Consider the following 14,512-nt stretch of genomic DNA (forward strand, 5'->3'; position numbering starts at 1 on the left):
TGCAGCAGATTACCTCTCAACGTCTATGTGACAGGGCCAGATCCAGCAGATTACCTCCCCAGGTCTATGTGACAGGGCCAGATCCAGCAGATTACCTCCCCTGGTCTACGTGACAGGGCCAGATCCAGCAGATTACCTCCCCTGGTCTATGTGACAGGACCAGATCCAGCAGATTACCTCCCCTGGTCTATGTGACAGGACCAGATCCAGCAGATTACCTCCCCTGGTCTATGTGACAGGGCCAGATCCAGCAGATAATCTCCCCTGGTCTATGTGACAGGACCAGATGCAGCAGATTACCTCCCCTGGTCTATGTGACAGGGCCAGATGCAGCAGATTACCTCCCCTGGTCTATGTGACAGGACCAGATCCAGCAGATTACCTCCCCAGGTCTCTGTGACAGGGCCAGATCCAGCAGATTACCTCCCCTGGTCTATGTGACAGGACCAGATGCAGCAGATTACCTCCCCAGGTCTCTGTGACAGGACCAGATCCAGCAGATTACCTCCCCATGTCTATATGACAGGACCAGATGCAGCAGATTACCTCCCCAGGTCTATGTGACAGGACCAGATGCAGCAGATTACCTCCCCTGGTCTATGTGACAGGACCAGATCTAGCAGATTACCTCCCCTGGTTTATGTGACAGGGCCAGATCCAGCAGATTACCTCCCCTTGTCTATGTGACAGGACCAGATGCAGCAGATTACCTCCCCTGGTCTATGTGACAGGACCAGATCTAGCAGATTACCTCCCCTGGTTTATGTGACAGGGCCAGATCCAGCAGATTACCTCCCCTTGTCTATGTGACAGGGCCAGATCCTGCAGATTACCTCCCCAGGTCTATGTGACAGGATCAGATCCAGATGTCCTCCCCTGGTCTATGTGACAGGTCCAGATCCAGCAGATTACCTCCCCTGGTCTATGTGACAGGACCAGATGCAACAGATTACCTCCCCTGGTCTATGTGACAGGGCCAGATCCAGCAGATTACCTCCCCAGGTCTATGTGACAGGACCAGATACAGCAGATTACCTCTCCAGGTCTTTGTGACAGGACCAGATCCAGCAGATTACCTCCCCTGGTCTATGTGACAGGACCAGATCCAGCAGATTACCTCCCCTGGTCTATGTGACAGGGCCAGATCCTGCAGATTACCTCCCCAGGTCTATGTGACAGGATCAGATCCAGATGTCCTCCCCTGGTCTATGTGACAGGTCCAGATCCAGCAGATTACCTCCCCTGGTCTATGTGACAGGACCAGATGCAACAGATTACCTCCCCTGGTCTATGTGACAGGGCCAGATCCAGCAGATTACCTCCCCAGGTCTATGTGACAGGACCAGATCCAGCAGATTACCTCACCTTGTCTATGTGACAAGATCAGATCCAGCAGATTACCTCCCCAGGTCTATGTGACAGGGCCAGATCCAGCACATTACCTCCCCTGGTCTATGTGACAGGACCAGATGCAGCAGATTACCTCTCAACGTCTATGTGACAGGGCCAGATCCAGCAGATTACCTCCCCTGGTCTATGTGACAGGGCCAGATCCAGCAGATTACCTCCCCTGGTTTATGTGTCAGGGCCAGATCCAGCAGATTACCTCCCCTTGTCTATGTGACAGGAACAGATCCAGCAGATTACCTCCCCTGGCCTATGTGACAGGGCCAGATGCAGCAGATTAACTCCCCTTGTCTATGTGACAGGGCCAGATGCAGCAGATTACCTCCCCTGGTCTATGTGACAGGACCAGATCCAGCAGATTACCTCCCCTGGTCTCTGTGACAGGACCAGATGCAGCAGATTACCTCCCCAGGTCTATGTGACAGGGCCAGATCCAACAGATTACCTCCCCTGGTCTACGTGACAGGGCCAGATCCAGCAGATTACCTCCCCTGGTCTATGTGACAGGACCAGATCCAGCAGATTACCTCCCCTGGTCTATGTGACAGGACCAGATCCAGCAGATTACCTCCCCTGGTCTATGTGACAGGGCCAGATGCAGCAGATTACCTCACCTGGTCTATGTGACAGGACCAGATGCAGCAGATTACCTCCCCAGGTCTCTGTGACAGGGCCAGATCCAGCAGATTACCTCCCCTGGTCTATGTGACAGGACCAGATGCAGCAGATTACCTCCCCAGGTCTATGTGACAGGACCAGATCCAGCAGATTACCTCCCCAGGTCTATATGACAGGACCAGATGCAGCAGATTACCTCCCCAGGTCTATGTGACAGGACCAGATGCAGCAGATTACCTCCCCTGGTCTATGTGACAGGACCAGATCTAGCAGATTACCTCCCCTGGTTTATGTGACAGGGCCAGATCCAGCAGATTACCTCCCCTTGTCTATGTGACAGGAACAGATCCAGCAGATTACCTCCCCTGGTCTATGTGACAGGACCAGATCCAGCAGATTACCTCCCCAGGTCTATGTGACAGGACCAGATCCAGCAGATTACCTCCCCTGGTCTCTGTGACAGGACCAGATGCAGCAGATTACCTCACCAGGTCTCTGTGCCAGGGCCAGATGCAGTAGATTACCTCCCCTGGTCTATGTGACAGGGCCAGATCCAGCAGATTACCTCCCCTGGTCTATGTGACAGGACCAGATGCAGCAGATTACCTCTCAACGTCTATGTGACAGGGCCAGATCCAGCAGATTACCTCCCCTGGTCTATGTGACAGGACCAGATCCAGCAGATTACCTCCCCTGGTCTATGTGACAGGGCCAGATCCAGCAGATTACCTCCCCTGGTCTATGTGACAGGAAGAGATCCAGCAGATTACCTCACCTTGTCTATGTGACAGGATCAGATCCAGCAGATTACCTCCCCTGGTCTATGTGACAGGGCCAGATCCAGCAGATTACCTCAACAGGTCTCTGTGCCAGGGCCAGATGCAGCAGATTACCTCCCCAGGTCTATGTGACAGGGCCAGATCCAGCAGATTACCTCCCCAGGTCTATGTGACAGGGCCAGATCCAGCAGATTACCTCACCAGGTCTATGTGACAGGGCCAGATCCAGCAGATTACCTCCCCTGGTCTATGTGACAGGACCAGATGCAGCAGATTACCTCTCAACGTCTATGTGACAGGGCCAGATCCAGCAGATTACCTCCCCTGGTCTATGTGACAGGGCCAGATCCAGCAGATTACCTCCCCTGGTCTATGTGACAGGACCAGATCTAGCAGATTACCTCCCCTGGTTTATGTGTCAGGGCCAGATCCAGCAGATTACCTACCCTTGTCTATGTGACAGGAACAGATCCAGCAGATTACCTCCCCTGGCCTATGTGACAGGGCCAGATGCAGCAGATTACCTCCCCTTGTCTATGTGACAGGGCCAGATGCAGCAGATTACCTCCCCTGGTCTATGTGACAGGACCAGATCCAGCAGATTACCTCCCCTGGTCTCTGTGACAGGACCAGATGCAGCAGATTACCTCCCCAGGTCTATGTGACAGGGCCAGATCCAGCAGATTACCTCCCCTGGTCTACGTGACAGGGCCAGATCCAGCAGATTACCTCCCCTGGTCTATGTGACAGGACCAGATCCAGCAGATTACCTCCCCTGGTCTATGTGACAGGACCAGATCCAGCAGATTACCTCCCCTGGTCTATGTGACAGGGCCAGATCCAGCAGATAATCTCCCCTGGTCTATGTGACAGGACCAGATCCAGCAGATTACCTCCCCTGGTCTATGTGACAGGGCCAGATGCAGCAGATTACCTCACCTGGTCTATGTGACAGGACCAGATGCAGTAGATTACCTCCCCAGGTCTCTGTGACAGGGCCAGATCCAGCAGATTACCTCCCCTGGTCTATGTGACAGGACCAGATGCAGCAGATTACCTCCCCAGGTCTCTGTGACAGGACCAGATCCAGCAGATTACCTCCCCAGGTCTATATGACAGGACCAGATGCAGCAGATTACCTCCCCAGGTCTATGTGACAGGACCAGATGCAGCAGATTACCTCCCCTGGTCTATGTGACAGGACCAGATCTAGCAGATTACCTCCCCTGGTTTATGTGACAGGGCCAGATCCAGCAGATTACCTCCCCTTGTCTATGTGACAGGAACAGATCCAGCAGATTACCTCCCCTGGTCTATGTGACAGGACCAGATCCAGCAGATTACCTCCCCAGGTCTATGTGACAGGACCAGATCCAGCAGATTACCTCCCCTGGTCTCTGTGACAGGACCAGATACAGCAGATTACCTCCCCAGGTCTCTGTGACAGGACCAGATCCAGCAGATTACCTCCCCTGGTCTATGTGACAGGACCAGATGCAGCAGATTACCTCCCCAGGTCTCTGTGACAGGACCAGATCCAGCAGATTACCTCCCCAGGTCTCTGTGACAGGACCAGATCCAGCAGATTACCTCCCCTGGTCTATATGACAGGACCAGATGCAGCAGATTACCTCCCCTGGTCTATGTGACAGGACCAGATCCAGCAGATTACCTCTCTAGGTCTATGTGACAAAGCCAGATGCAGCAGATTACCTCACCTTGTCTATGTGACAGGACCAGATCCAGCAGATTACCTCCCCAGGTCTATGTGACAGGACCAGATGCAGCAGATTACCTCCCCTGGTCTATGTGACAGGACCAGATCCAGCAGATTACCTCCCCTGGTCTATGTGACTGGACCAGATCCAGCAGATTACCTCCCCAGGTCTCTGTGACAGGGCCAGATCCAGCAGGTTACCTCCCCTGGTCTATGTGACAGGACCAGATGCAGCAGATTACCTCCCCAGGTCTATGTGACAGGACCAGATCCAGCAAATTACCTCCCCTGGTCTATGTGACAGGACCAGATGCAGCAGATTACCTCCACTGGTCTATGTGACAGAACCAGATCCAGCAGATTACCTCCCCTGGTCTATGTGACAGGGCCAGATGCAGCAGATTACCTCACCTTGTCTATGTGACAGGACCAGATCCAGCAGATTACCTCCCCTGGTCTATGTGACAGAACCAGAACCAGCAGATTACCTCCCCTGGTCTATGTGACAGGACCAGATCCAGCAGATTACCTCCCCAGGTCTCTGTGACAGGGCCAGATCCAGCAGGTTACCTCCCCTGGTCTATGTGACAGGACCAGATGCAGCAGATTACCTCCCCAGGTCTATGTGACAGGACCAGATCCAGCAAATTACCTCCCCTGGTCTATGTGACAGGACCAGATGCAGCAGATTACCTCCACTGGTCTATGTGACAGAACCAGATCCAGCAGATTACCTCCCCTGGTCTATGTGACAGGGCCAGATGCAGCAGATTACCTCACCTTGTCTATGTGACAGAACCAGATCCAGCAGATTACCTCCCCTGGTCTATGTGACAGGGCCATTTGCAGCAGATTACCTCACCTTGTCTATGTGACAGGACCAGAGACAGCAGATTTCCTCCCCAGGTCTATGTGACAGGACCAGATGCAGCAGATTACCTCCCCAGGTCTATGTGACAGGACCAGATGCAGCAGATTTCCTCCCCAGGTCTATGTGACAGGACCAGATGCAGCAGATTTCCTCCCCAGGTCTATGTGACAGGACCAGATACAGCAGATTACCTCTCTAGGTCTATGTGACAGGACCAGATGCAGCAGATTACCTCCCCTGGTCTATGTGACAGGACCAGATCCAGCAGATTACCTCCCCTGGTCTATGTGACAGGACCAGATCCAGCAAATTAGCTCCCCAGGTCTATGTGACAGGACCAGATCCAGCAGATTACCTCCCCAGGTCTATGTGACAGGACCAGATCCAGCAGATTACCTCCCCAGGTCTATGTGACAGGACCAGATACAGCAGATTACCTCTCTAGGTCTATGTGACAGGACCAGATGCAGCAGATTACCTCCCCTGGTCTATGTGACAGGACCAGATGCAGCAGATTACCTCCCCTGGTCTATGTGACAGGACCAGATCCAGCAAATTAGCTCCCCAGGTCTATGTGACAGGACCAGATCCAGCAGATTACCTCCCCAGGTCTATGTGACAGGACCAGATCCAGCAGATTACCTCCTCTGGTCGGTTCATCTACCAGCTGAGAGGTAATTGTCCTGAACTATGGATAAGACATTGCAGCTTTTAGCACACGCAGAAGCTTCTAGGTCCCAGTGAATGCCTGGATGGTTACCATCCCCCATTATAAGGACCCTATTATTATTTGCTGCCTTTCTAATTTGTTGCAGCATTTCCGCCTCTTCCTCTGTATTCGGAGGCTTGTAGTAAACTCCCGTTAGCGGCTTTCCATTATGGCCGCCCCATGTACATTTTCCCATAGTGACTCTACATGGCTGTAACCAAGGTCTTCATTGAGTACAGGTTTTAATGCAGATTTTACGACGAGGCGCACCCCTCCACCTGTGTATCTGTCCTGTCCTTTCTCAGTGTAGCGTACCTCTCTACATTTGTCGCCCAGTCATGGCTCTCGTTAGGCTTTCAGTGAGGCCCACCACATCGTATTCTGTGACCGGCGTAAGAGTCTCCGGTTCCGGTTGTGTTGGCGAGACTTCTTGCATTTGCCAGCAGACATTTAATATTATTAGCACATTTGTTTCTCCTACTCCGCTCCCTGCTTTCCTTACATACCCCAACCCCCTAAATCCTCATTTACCCCTACTGCCTCCCTTATTAGCACATCTACCCTCCTCCCCCAGATCCCAGTGTAAGAGCTCCTCCATCCGTCTTACCATTATTCCCCATTGAGGTGCAGCCCGTCCCCACCGTAGAGCTTGCAGGCCTCAGAGAAGTCGGCCCAGTCCTCCATGAACCCCACCCTGCCTTCCTGCACCAGTTTCTAGGCCACTTATTCATCTCCCTAAGCTCCCGCTGTCTGTCTAGTGACGCTCGTGGCACCGGCCGCATTTCTGAAAACACCACCAGGAGGTCCTGGCCTTCAGCTTCTCTCCTCGTTCCCTAAAATCATTCTTAAGGACCTTCCACCTTCCTACCATTGGTGTCCCTGTGTACCACGACCGCTGGGTTTTGCCCAACTTCTGCCTGGCCTTTGCTGCACTCCTATCTCCCTCCTTCCTGCAGCAGTCGTTTTCCTGGTTGCCAGGACTTTTCCTTCTTCAGTTCTTCTAGACACACTTCCGAAATGTCAGGGCCTTTGTAGGACTATAGTCGGGTGTATAAGCAACGAATAACAGTCAGGAGATAATGATCATTCTTCTGTGTAGGTGGACACCCAGTCACTACGGCTAGGTTCACATTAGCGTATCGTCTGCATGCGCAAACGCATGGAAAAACGCATTAAACGCATGTTTACGGAGCATATATCTGCATCATCTTACGCATGATGGCAAAAAACGCTGTGTTTGCATGTGCCTCCATGCGGTTTTCGCATGCATTTGCGTGTTTTTTTTTCAGCGCATGCGTTCAGAGAATTTCCTTGACACAAGCCACACCCAACGGGCGCATCTCATTTCCTGGCCATGCATTTCCATAGGCAGTAATGCGGTTTTTACACACTCATTCGCATGTGCATACCTGCGCATATTTGACGGATTTTTGACGCCTCAAAAAATGCAACATGATGCGTTCGCCGGACACCGCGAAACGACGCATGCGTACACATTTTCATGCAAACGCATGTCCCTGCGTACACCGTGTTAAAGATATGTATGTATGACGCATGCGGACCTATGTGGAGCAAACGCTGAGCGCACAGACGCAAATGTGAAACCAGCCTGACACAGAAGCAGCTGCGTAGGAGGCTTAAAACTGGGAGAGGAGCAGTCAAACTCTGCCACAAGGGTGAGGTTATAGAAGGCAACACTGAGCAAAGCAACAAGACACAAGGTCTCTCCCAAGCAAAGATTTTTCAGCACACTGGGAGGTTTCATGATGTGCAGTTCAACCTCTTTTGAAGAAGCGCTAAGAAATGGGAAACATGGAGGACCGTAAAAGCAGCAGTCAGCCAAGGAAACTTAGACCAGCAGGTGAGACACATCCTGAAGATGTCCAGCAGTGCCATCAACTCAGGGCTGGCAGCGACCAGAGGGACCAGCTACACCATGCACTGTGTGGAGATGTCCGGCCAGAAGTCGTCTACATGACAGAAATGTGGCCAAAAAGCCCCAACCTTCCACATGGAAACAAGAGCAAGTGACTCAGCTCTGCACGAAAACATAGGACCAGATAATGGCAGCAGGTCTGGGGCTGCTTTTCACCAGATGGAGATGTGGTTTTGGCCAAGTTAAATGGTGTCCTCAATGCTGAGAAATCCCGGCAGACACTGACCCACCATGTGATACCATCAGAAGGCGTCTGATCACCTCCAGTTATACTCTGCAGCCGGACAACCACCCCCAACATCCAGCCAATATCTTTAAGAATGAGGAGTCCTGAGGGTGATGATCCGGCCCGAGAGCCCCGATCTGACATCATCCCGTCTGTTTGGGACATGAAGAGACAGAAGGATCCGCACAAGCCTCATACCCAGGAGATCTGGGGGATGTTCTCCAAGACGTTTGGCCCAAACTCCTGCTGAACTCCTCCATATCCAATGTACAAGTGACGCGAAGTGATGGAGGCAAAAGGCGATCGCTAGATGCTGACGATGGAGGTGACAGGCAGTCACCAGATACTGATGATCAAGGCAACAGGCAATCGCTGGATACTGATGATGGAGGCGAAAGGTGGTCACCAGATTCTGGCGATGGAGGTGACAGGAAGTCACCAGAATCTGATGATCAAGACAACAGGTGATCGCTGGATACTAACGATGGAGGTGAAGGGCGGTCACCAGATGTTGATGATGAAAGCGAAGGGCGGTCAACAGATCCTGATGATGGAGACGATGGGCAGTCACCAGATACTGATGATGGAGATGATGGGCAGTCACCAGATACTGATGATATAGGCAACATGCGGTAACCAGGTACTGATAATAGAGGTGACCGGCAGTCACCAGATACAGATGATGGAGGCAATGGGCGGTGACCAGATACTGATGATGGAGGCGATGGGCGGTCATCAAATACTGATGATGGAGGTGATGGGCGGTCACCAGATACTGATGATCGAGGCGATGGGCGGTCATCAAATACTGATGATGGAGGTGATGGGCAGTCACCAGATATTGATGATGGAGGCTACACGCAGTGACGCAGACACCATATATATATATAATATACTGAATGCATATTATATAGCAAAATATGGGGGTGCTTTACTTACAGCAATTGTGCCCCTTCTCACTAGCTGCAATAGCCCCAGTGGATGTTTGGTGTCGTAAACAGATGACGATCAGCTGCCAATATATCATTTGGCCACTTATCTCTTGGGTGAATACAGTATCAAGTGATAAATTCCAACATGCCAAACCTTGTTTCCCGTGAAGCAGACACTAGGCCACAGCAGGCACCCAACACTGTGCTCTACATGACCTCATGCCCCTATTTAAATATATTATTATTATCATGTCAGGACAAATTCAAAACCTGGTGGCTCCTTCCGCCGTGGCTTCCCATAGCAGTTCCCCAGATTGTCCATCCTCACCACATCCAGCACTCCAATAATACCATCTTCGCTTCTATGACTGGCACTACCATGATCAATACTCCTACCACTGGCAATGCAATGATGGTGACTAAATTCACTGGCACCAGGATGATAACATGGTGGTATCGATCAATAAAGCTGCTATCGTGGATGTGCCAGTGGTAGCAGAATTGATCATGGTGGTGCCAGTGGTGGATGCTGTCATTACCTTCTACCATTAACACCACCATGATAGAAGCTTCACCACAGACAGACCAATGATCACTTCTATTAGGTCCACCACTATGCCATCAGCGCCCACCACTGGAACCACCATGCCATCAGCATCCACCACTGGCACCGCCATGCCATCAGCTTCCACCACTGGCACCGCCATGTCATCAGCTTCCACCACTGGCACCGCCATGTCATCAGCTTCCACCACTGGCACCGCCATGCCATCAGCTTCCACCACTGACACCGCCATGTCATCAACTTCCACCACTGACACCATCATGCCATCAGCTTCCACCACTGGAACCGCCATGCCATCAGCTTCCACCACTGGCACCGCCATGCCATCAGCTTCCACCACTGACACCGCCATTCCATCAGCATCCACCACTGATACCATCATGCCATCAGCTTCCACCACTGGAACCGCAATACAATCAGCTTCCGACACTGGCACCGCCATGCCATCAGCTTCCACCACTGACACCGCCATGCCATCAGCTTCCACCACTGACACCATCATGCCATCAGCTTCCACCACTGCAACCGCCATGCCATCAACTTCCACCACTGGCACCGCCATGCCATCAGCTTCCACCACTGACACCATCTACAACTGGTTTCAGAGCCCTGGCTTAGGCTATTTTTCCCTTTTCAGCTGCCCTCTCACTCCTCTCCCATCTCTTAGACTGGTGTAGTTGTCACCTAACAGTCGGTGTTTCTGAAGTAACACATATTGGCACCGTACGTGTGTGATTGTGGATGGGAGTGGACCTCGGCTGGGCGGATCTACATGTGGGACACTCTGATATCTGACTTTTCTCTTGCTCTCTGCAGGTCATAAGATGGAATCAGTGAGAAAGATATTCAACACCGCGGTAAGTGCAAGCTACATGCAATACCGAGCCAATAATTTGTATGTGATAATAACATGTGCAACTAATAACTTGTATATAATATATCATCCTCTATATATGATACATGTATGTAATAACCCATGTAACATCACCTGCATATAATATACCAATATAGTCCTCTATATATGATACATGTATGTAATAACCTATGTAACATCACCTGCATATAATATACCAATATAGTCCTCTATATATGATACATGTATGTAATAACCTATGTAACATCACCTGTATATAATATACCCATATCGTCCTCTATACATGATACATGTATGTAATAACCCATGTAACATCACCTGCATATAATATACCAATATAGTCCTGTATATATGATACATGTATGTAATAACCTATGTAACATCACCTGTATATAATATACCCATATCGTCCTCTATATATGATACATGTATGTAATAACCCATGTAACATCACCTGCATATAATATACCAATATAGTCCTGTATAAATGATACATGTATGTAATAACCCATGTAACATCACCTGCATATAATATACCAATATGGTCCTCTATATATGATACATGTATGTAATAACCCATGTAACATCACCTGCATATAATATACCAATATAGTCCTGTATATATGATACATGTATGTAATAACCCATGTAACATCACCTGCATATAATATACCAATATAGTCCTGTATATATGATACATGTATGTAATAACCTATGTAACATCACCTGTATATAATATACCCATATCGTCCTCTATATATGATACATGTATGTAATAACCCATGTAACATCACCTGCATATAATATACCAATATAGTCCTGTATAAATGATACATGTATGTAATAACCCATGTAACATCACCTGCATATAATATACCAATATGGTCCTCTATATATGATACATGTATGTAATAACCTATGTAACATCACCTGCATATAATGTACCCATATCGTCCTCTATATATGATACATGTATGTAATAACCCATGTAACATCACCTGCATATAATATACCCATATCGTCCTCTATATATGATACATGTATGTAATAACCCATGTAATATCACCTGCATATAATATACCCATATCATCCTCTATATATGATATATCTATGTAATAACCCATGAAACATCACCTGTATATAATATATCCATATACTCCTCTATATATGATATATGTATGTAATAACCCATGTAACATCACCTGCATATAATGTACCCATATCGTCCTCTATATATGATAATATGAATGTGATAACATGTGCAACTAATAACTTGTATATATGATATATGTATATATTGTATATATGATATATATATATATATCTATATATGATATATGTATGTAGTTACTCATTAAACTTCACCTGCATATAATATACCCATATCCTCCTCTATATATGATATATCTATGTAATAACCCATGTAACATCACCTGCATATAATATACCAATATAGTCCTCTATATATGATACATGTATGTAATGACCCATGTAACATCACCTGTATATAATATACCCATATCGTCCTCTATATATGATACATGTATGTAATGACCCATGTAACATCACCTGCATATAATATACCAATATAGTCCTCTATATATGATACATGTATGTAATGACCCATGTAACATCACCTGTATATAATATACCCATATTGTCCTCTATATATGATACATGTATGTAATGACCCATGTAACATCACCTGCATATAATATACCAATATAGTCCTCTATATATGATACATGTATGTAATAACCCATGTAACATCACCTGCATATAATATACCAATATAGTCCTCTATATATGATACATGTACGTAATGACCCATGTAACAAGTAACATCACCTGCATATAATGTACCCATATCGTCCTCTATATATGATAATATGTATGTAATAACCTATGTAACATCACCTGTATAAAAATATATCCTCCTCCATATATGATATATGTATGTAGTAACCCATGAAACATCACCTGTATATAATATATCCATATACTCCTCTATATATGATATATGTATGTAATAACCCATGTAACATCACCTGCATATAATGTACCCATATCGTCCTCTATATATGATAATATGAATGTGATAACATGTGCAACTAATAACTTGTATATATGATATATGTATATATTGTATATATGATATATATATATATCTATATCTATATATGATATATGTATGTAGTTACCCATTAAACTTCACCTGCATATAATATACCCATATCCTCCTCTATATATGATATATCTATGTAATAACCCATGTAACATCACCTGTACATAATATATCCATATCCTCCTCTATAAATGATATACAGTATATAATAATTTTATTTCTATAGCGCCGACATATTCCGCAGCACTTTACATTTCAGAGGGGACTTGTACAGACAATAGACATTACAGCATAACAATAATCATAGTTTTTTCTTTAGAACAACGTCTTTTTAATTAAACCCCTTCCTTGCGTTTTTTTCCTGATGTTGAGTCATGGGTTAACCTGATTTCCCGGTATAAAGTTTTTATCTTCTTTATCATTTTTATCATGTTTCCAACGTCCCCCCCCCCCCTTTTTTAGTATCGATCTTATATACTATCATATTATTATTATACATTGTCATATATAGACATTCTTTGCATTTCTTTCCCCTCCTCTTCACCTTTCCACCACACGTGGTCCCTCATCAATATCCAGTTTCCTCTTTTTCCTTTTATACAAAACACATTGGGTTAATTTTATTTTTATTTCTTATTTTTAATCTCGGTATTATAATTTTTCGTTTCCAACAATTTATTTCAGTCACTTCGTTTCATTTTCCTATAATCCTGTACCTGCACTAAAATTTTTGAATCTAATAACTAATGCGTTTTTTTGTTTTTCATTTTAGATATTTATTTTACATTCCTCCAGTAATAAACTAAAAAACTTCCACAATCACGTGTGCACATTGATATAGTTTCTCTTTCATAGTTTTTTTCTTTAGAACAACGTCTTTTTAATTAAACCCCTTCCTTGCGTTTTTCCCTGATGCAGAGTCATGGGTTAACCTGACTTCTCGGTATAAAGTTTTTATCTTCTTTTATCATTTTTATCATGTTTCCAACGTTCCCCCCTTTTTTTAATAATATTAATATCGATCTTATATACTATTATATTATTTTCTGTCCTGATTGGTGAGAGATCTGATTTTTTGTGGGGCTGTCTTTTCATGTGCATTTTCTGCCCATCGAGTTGTGCCACTGATTTTTTTAGAATTGAAGGCAATATAAAAACTTGGACACTTTAATTATTCATTCAATATTTTTTAATATATAAATGATATTTTTTATTATTCCTTTAATATCATTCTCACACGCATTTTTTTATTATATTTTTTCATACATATACATTTTGGAGACACATTTTATTCTGGTGATTGTATGGGATTACATTTTGTTTTTTCCTTCTCCAATCCGTACACTCTCCCTGGTGTGGTGGTGTGTTTGTTGGACTGCGGTCCTCTTTCCTCTTTTTTCCCCAAAATGTGGGTTCATTTCTTCTTTTTTCCTTTTTTACTTCTTTTTTCTTTTTTCGTTTCTTTTCATCTGCAAAATAAAATAAATATACAATTGATTTTATCAATTATAGATTAGTTAACTTTTATGAACTTTCCATGACACTTGAATTATTCTGATCTTTGACCTCTGCAGCGCATCACATGTCTTTCATGGCGCCAAATTTAAATCCTGCATGTATAAAAGTGGTGACAGCTCTCTGTATTCATGTGTCAACCCCTGAAGAAGAAGTGTTATGCTTCGAAACGCGTAGGGATTAAAGGGTTAACTTTTTAACCTTGTGTGGTTATGGAGTTTGTCTGGCAGCGCACCTA

The 14,512-nt window shown here is 46.1% G+C and overlaps 1 protein-coding gene across 4 annotated transcripts in view; it reads left to right on the forward strand.

Moving 5' to 3' along the window:
• TFR2 (transferrin receptor 2) overlaps positions 1 to 14,512 on the forward strand; it is a 147,351-nt gene that overhangs the window by 21,299 nt on the left and 111,540 nt on the right. For all 4 annotated transcript variants that reach the window (XM_073583692.1, XM_073583693.1, XM_073583695.1 and 1 more), the window contains exon 2: positions 10,577 to 10,617. In XM_073583692.1, coding sequence (XP_073439793.1) covers positions 10,585 to 10,617 — 33 coding nt within the window. In that variant the 5' untranslated portion in view covers positions 10,577 to 10,584. The remainder of the gene's footprint in view (positions 1 to 10,576; positions 10,618 to 14,512) is intronic.

This window comes from Dendrobates tinctorius, unplaced genomic scaffold (assembly GCF_039654945.1).
Source record: "Dendrobates tinctorius isolate UK_male_01 unplaced genomic scaffold, ASM3965494v1 ptg000080l, whole genome shotgun sequence".
In the NCBI taxonomy this organism is placed as follows: Eukaryota; Metazoa; Chordata; class Amphibia; order Anura; family Dendrobatidae; genus Dendrobates; species Dendrobates tinctorius.